The sequence below is a fragment of the Pygoscelis adeliae genome, unplaced genomic scaffold (assembly GCF_000699105.1).
Source record: "Pygoscelis adeliae isolate BGI_AS28 unplaced genomic scaffold, ASM69910v1 Scaffold282, whole genome shotgun sequence".
NCBI lineage: Eukaryota > Metazoa > Chordata > Aves > Sphenisciformes > Spheniscidae > Pygoscelis > Pygoscelis adeliae.
This window is the reverse complement of record NW_008824352.1, coordinates 27,326-33,216: the sequence shown is the minus strand read 5'-3', so window position 1 is coordinate 33,216 and position 5,891 is coordinate 27,326. Positions and strand designations below refer to the sequence as shown.

At 61.7% G+C, this 5,891-nt stretch overlaps 1 protein-coding gene across 1 annotated transcript in view; it reads left to right on the top strand.

The window, feature by feature from the left end:
- The window catches only part of CCDC183 (coiled-coil domain containing 183), a 5,983-nt gene extending 1,694 nt beyond the window's left edge, over positions 1-4,289 (top strand). Inside the window, exons 3-13 of the mRNA XM_009319300.1 lie at positions 735-902; positions 1,040-1,144; positions 1,338-1,460; positions 1,852-1,980; positions 2,126-2,186; positions 2,269-2,369; positions 2,647-2,807; positions 3,160-3,349; positions 3,492-3,617; positions 3,868-3,964; positions 4,177-4,289. Of these exons, the coding sequence (XP_009317575.1) occupies positions 735-902; positions 1,040-1,144; positions 1,338-1,460; positions 1,852-1,980; positions 2,126-2,186; positions 2,269-2,369; positions 2,647-2,807; positions 3,160-3,349; positions 3,492-3,617; positions 3,868-3,964; positions 4,177-4,289 (1,374 nt within the window). The remainder of the gene's footprint in view (positions 1-734; positions 903-1,039; positions 1,145-1,337; positions 1,461-1,851; positions 1,981-2,125; positions 2,187-2,268; positions 2,370-2,646; positions 2,808-3,159; positions 3,350-3,491; positions 3,618-3,867; positions 3,965-4,176) is intronic.
- Positions 4,290-5,891: the final 1,602 nt, after the last annotated feature.

Sequence of the window (5,891 nt, the reverse complement as noted above, 5' to 3'; positions counted from 1 at the left end):
CTGTTAGCAGGGGGCTGGGGTTCCGGGGACGCTCAGAAGAACGGTGCACAGCAGAGGGGGCTGGTGCTGGCACAAGGGCAGCCCCACAGGGCTGGTGTGGCGAGACACGGGGTGTTCACCTGTGGTCCCATGGGTCCCTTTCCGCCGCAGGACCCATCCGTGCAGGTCCTCCTTTAGCTCCCTGAGCAGATCCTTTGTCCCAACACAGCTCCTGGCCATCCCACCCGGCGTGTCCCTGGGTCTGCCTGGGTTCCTGCGGGGTCCAGCTGCACCCCAGGGAGAGAGATGCTGTCTCTGCCCTTCACTGCCTGTCCCAAGGTTATGACCTGGTTATAAGCCCATGGAGATAGAGGCACTGGCTCAGCAGAGCTGTCTTTGCCCAGGGCCTCTTGCAGGGACAGAGCGGTGCCACCGCTCTCCGCCAGCATCCGCATCTGGGGCACAGATCGATTTTATTGACGCCCAGCCCTTGGTCTGCGTTACGCAGAGTCCCTAAGCCCAACCCGCCGCTGCCGTCAGCAGATGTTGATGCCCACCTCTGCCTTACCCCAACCAGCCCCCCAGAGCAAAGCTCTCCCAGACCCTGTCCTGCCAAGGGAGTGACGATGTCCTGGAGCAACGTCTTGGTGTCCCTAGCTCTGCTTTGGGGGGAGTTTTCAGGCAGGACCCCCTTCTCCTGCGGATGCCCAGCGAGTCCTGCCTCCAGCCTGGCAAACTCTCACGTGCCCATCCAGGTGGCCCAGGAGAAGCTCCGGGCTGACATCTTTCGCCGAGTGAACACGTGCAACATGCTGCTGTACCAGATGAGGCAGCGGAGCCGAGCCCAGGACGAGCTACAGAGACGGCTGCAGCAGCTGCAGGATGCCGAGATGGATGACCAGTGGCACCAGGCGCAGCTGCAGGTACCCAGGATCCCTTCCTGGGGTGGCAGCACCTGTGGGGGGCTTTAATCCAACCCCCATCCCCGCGTTCCCTGGGTGGGCGCTGGGCTCGGCATGCAGGGTCACCCCATGTCCCCCCCCTCCCACCTCTGCCCCAGGTGATTCGCCAGCTGGAGAACAGCACTGAGAAGATGCTCACGAAAGTCCACGCTGGACAGAAGGTGACCGCCCTGTACCTGGCAGTGCGGGATGTCCTGAGGAAGGTGAGCTCCTCCTCACTGTGCCATCGTCCCACCCCCTCCCCCTGCAAAGGCAACGAAGTGCCACGGGGGCTGCACTGGTGGGACACCCTCCCGGCTCGGCTCGGTCCTCCCGCTCTCCTCCATCCCCTATCACAGCGCGCGGGGAGCCCCCGGGGCTCGGTGGGGTGATGCGCTGTGGCTCCCTGTGTCCCAGGAGCTGGCCCACCTGCCTCTGCACCTGGACATCCTGTGCGGGATGGCCAAGCTGTACCACGGGGAGCTGGAAGACATGGAGCTCATGGCCTTGGATGCACTCAAAGCCGCTGATGTGACCAAGGTGAGGGGTTACACGTTGGGGCACGTTGGGGCCCTCTCCCACCCTCCAGAGCCCACAGACGGCACCATGTGCCCGGGCTGGTGAGTCTTCCTGCAATAAAGAGCAAAAGAGACTGAGCTGAGCTTGCCCACAGCACCCAGATGCCTCCATAGCTCCTCCCGCATCTTGCCCTTGGGCCAGACTGCCCTGGGGCTGGGGACAGCCTGCCCGAAGCACCAGCCATGGTGGTGGCAGCATGCTCCACCCTCCAGCCCTCCTTGCCCAGTTTACTTCCCAGCCTGTTTACACGACGGCGGTCATTTTTGACGCTGGCCATCCCAGAAGCTCAGCTGGCTCACAAAGGTCCATTCCGGCTATGGCAGCCACTTCTCCCATCTCTGATATGCTCCAGGAGGACATGGCCGAGATGGAAACCCAGTTCCTTGCAGAGAGAGAGTTCAGGTACCGCTCCCTGGCCACCCAGAAGGTACACATCGACAGGCTCTGGCTCAAGGAAGCAAGCGAAAAGCATCTGAGAGTGGTGAGCTGGGGGGGACCCAGCACAGGCAGGGGTGCGGGCAGATGGCAGGCATCACTGCTGAGCCCCCCCATGGGTGGGGGGGCTTGCAGGGCTAGCTCCCCCAGGGTGCCAGCAGCTCGGGGGGTGACGATGAATGTCCTTACAGCAAGCCGGGTATGAGCTCACCATGGACTTCCCGACCATGCACCCACCGGACCCGCTGGTGGGTGAGTGCCTGGTGGGGTGCAGGGGGGTGGGACGTGGGAGCAGCCTCTGGCATCCTTCCCTGCCGCTTCCCTCCCACCCCAGGCGCCGATCTGGAGGCCACCAAGTCCCAGAAGGAGCACGAGGCCTGGGTGACCGAGAAGATGGAGAAGGCCAAGACTGCGGTGCAGTGCTCCCACCTCTGGGTAACGTAAAAACCCATCTCCAGTAAAACCTGGGGCTGCTCGAGCCCCAGGGAGCTGAGACCTCTCTGCTCACCTTGTTTCACTGCGGGGTTATCTGCTCTCCTCTGTCCCTGGAGCCCCCCAAAGCCCCTCTTGTGCGGGCAGGGATAGAGCTGCTTTTCTCCATGACATGAGCTTGCAGCAGTCCATGGTGCAGAAACCTCCCCGAGGCCACGGCCCGGATCCTGCACCCTGCAGGAGCACCACGGGCTGAGTCCTCGTGCTCTCCCCCGGCCAGGACATCCCCGGCAGGCTCCTGGCGCAGCAGAAGTCCTCAGTGGACGTGGAGCAGTATGTCAAGGAATGCAAGGAGAAGAAGCAGTTGCTGAAGGAGACGCTGAAGGAGCTGGAGCTGAAGCAGGCTGAGCTGAAGTTTCGCCAGCCCCCCAGCAAAACCAGGTGCTGCTGGCCTCGGGACAGTCATGCCAACTGGGCCACCACACTTTGGGGGGGACATGTGCATCACGGGTGTCCCAACAGGGCACCCCTTCCTCCCTCCCACTGCGGCCGCCCACCCCTCCTGCACCGGGAGGTTCTCTGAGCAGGGTGCTCCCCCGGCTCTGGTCCTGGCAGAGCACCCAAAGCTCCCGCTGTGGGCAGCAGGAGGACCCTTGCTCCTCGTCTGGTGTGGGAAGTGGTACCAGCAGCATGGAGTTGGGCTGCAGGCAGCATCTCTGCTCTGCAGTTGCAGGGGGGGGCAACCTGAGCAGCTTTTGCAACAGATTTGGGGTGTCTCTGCACCCCTGCGCAGTTGTATGGATGTGAATGTGGTTGGCTCCAGGATGCTGGAGGAGGAGCTGAGGATGAACTTGCAGTGGGAAGAGGCTCGGCTGGAGCAGATGCGAGCCCAGATGCTGAGGAACCAGGAGCTGCTGCTCGAGTTTGAAAACGGCATCGACAACCTCTTGGTCCATCTGCATGGCATCACCGTGCCCGGCCAGGTACCCGCGCGGCGCTGGGGTGACACGGCCCCGGCCAGTGCTCGGTGGTGCAACGGCACAGCTCAGTGACACTTGTGCAGCCACCATCACCCCAAGTGGCTCCTTTTCCCCACCAAGGTGGTTCTTCTCTCTCTGACTCCAGGACGATTCTGTCAAGGCCAGGGGGGTGGAGGAGAAGCTCCAGCGCTGTGGGGAGAAGCTGCAGTACCTGGTGCAGCGGGTGGCCGACCTGCCCCCCCACAAGCACAGCCCCGACGAGGACAACGAGGTGCGTGGGGGCTCTATCCCTGCTGTGGTCTTTGGGGACCCACATGGGGCTCTCCCGGATGGCCCGTCCCAAGCTGTCCTCCCAGCTGGGAGGATGGAGGTGGCCCCAGGGAAAAGCCATGGAGCAGCTCAGCCCCCGGTGGCACTGGGCACTGTGGGGTGTGTCCCCGAGGGGGACATCGAGGTGGGGCACCCCTTGGGTTGTAACACCCGCCTCCCCTTCAGCAATTAACCCAGGGTGTCTTTCACAGACTTTTGTGAAGGTCAGAAATTTTCTGGAGAAAACAACCGCGAATGATCCGCAGAACCTGAAGATTTCCTTGGAGGACATAGGCAGTGGGATCCAAGGTAGGAGAGCAAAGGGGGGGGACACATCCCACAGCGACTGTCCCAGCCCCTGGGACCCAGTAGGCAGTGCCTGTGCCCGAGGGCTCGGCACGAGGGCTCTCTGGGATGCCACCAGCCCTCCAAAACTTGCCGGCTCTCCCTGGGGACACAGGTACAGCGGAGGTGGCCCTGCAGACCCTCCCCAGCCCGCTCCCCTCCACTCTCTCCTCCAGACCCCTTTGATTTTGCTGACAAAGACCATGCCCTTGTCCTCACCCGGGAAGACATCAAGAAGCAGGGGCTGCACCTGATCGAAAGCAAGAAGAAAAGTGGCAAGAAGAAGTAGCGGTTGCTCCACGAGAGCTCTGGATGCCCCAGACCACCCGTTGTGCTTTGGATGCCCCAGACCACCCGTTGAACCCTTTTTCCAGCAGGTTTAATAGAGCAGATCTTTTTCATTCCTCCCAAGCCTGTGGTAAAGCTGGAACGGGGGGTCCTAGGTCACTTCTGTCACCCAGAACCCATGGGGGTCAAAACCTGAGGGGTGCTGAGCTGGGTTTGGAGGCAGCCCCATCCCCCTGCCCCTCGCCCAGCTGCTCTCCCCGCTGGGGTGGGGATGGGCTGGGGTGGGGACAGCTTTCCCGGCCAGAGCAAAGCTGGGGCCAGGCTGGCTTTCTCCCCCTTGGTCCTGTGGGGCCAACACCTTCCTGGAACCTCTGCCCCCCCAGACAGCTCTGGGACCCCGACGGGCTGGCGTCTGTCTGAGGCAGCTGTGGGGAAATGTGGGGCAGGGGCTGAGACCTGTACGGGTATCGGAGCTCAGGGTGGGTGTCTTCGTGTCCGTGCATGGGAGAGGAAGGGCAGACCCTGCCTTGGAAAGGTAGAGCCAAATCTGAGACGAAGCCCCCAGCCTGGGACTGTCTGACCTGTCTGTGGACCCTTCGTGCCTCTTCCCTCCCCTGGTCCCCGCACACACGTTGTGCGACTCGTACGCGTGGCCCTAAACTCAGAGCAAACGTCAGGCGTTACCTCGGGGCTGCAGGGGGGCGCCTGGAGGTAAGGTCTAACCCAGCGTGACCTAGGACAGCAGAGGATGCTACAACCAAGCCCTTGGCCCCAGGGTGGGATCCCCGGCCCTGCTGATGGGTCACAGACACCCCGACGGTGGAGGCCACGTTGTCTTCTCTGCAAAGGCGCTCGTAAAACAATGCTGCAAATAGGTGGTGCTGTTTCCCCAAGTACAGCCAAGACCGAGGGCTTCTGCCGGGGACCTGCAGTCCTCGCTGGAGACCCGGGAGGGTGGCACCTCGCCCACTTCCCCAGGGGAACATCAGCATCAGACCAAGCTTTCACTGTCATTTCTACTTGGTCCCTGTACTTCATGCTGACATCACTTGTGACATCATCACTGGGGGGGGGAAGGAACGGCTGTTTCTGCCAAGCCTCGCAGCAGACTGGCAGGTCACACCAAATGTTCTTGGTGGGTTTTGTGTGACTACAGGTAACGGGGACTACATTGCCAAAACACAGCACAACTTGTGACTTTCAAAGGGAGCTCCAGAAATAGCGTGACGTGCCAGTGAGCACGTCTAATGGGGCTTCCCGGAATCGATAGCCACGTAGGCGGGCTCTTCTGCAATTAAAGACCACGCTATAACTACACCCATCCATCTCATGTCCCTGTCCCGTTCTCACGTGCCCACCACAGCCAGGGTGCGTGTGCTGGGGTCTGGGTCAGGGAGTCCTCTGCTGCGAGGAGCTGCCCAGCCATGGCAGCAGAAATCTGAAAATACTCTGCAAACCAGGGGGCCAAGCAGACAGCATGGCTGGATGGTGCTGGGCCACTCTGAAACTGTCCACGCTCAACAGACCCAGGGTTTGCAGAAGCTTAGCCAGGCCATGTTGGGTAGACTATGCTCAAATAAGGCGTCATTAGGAAGCAAAATAC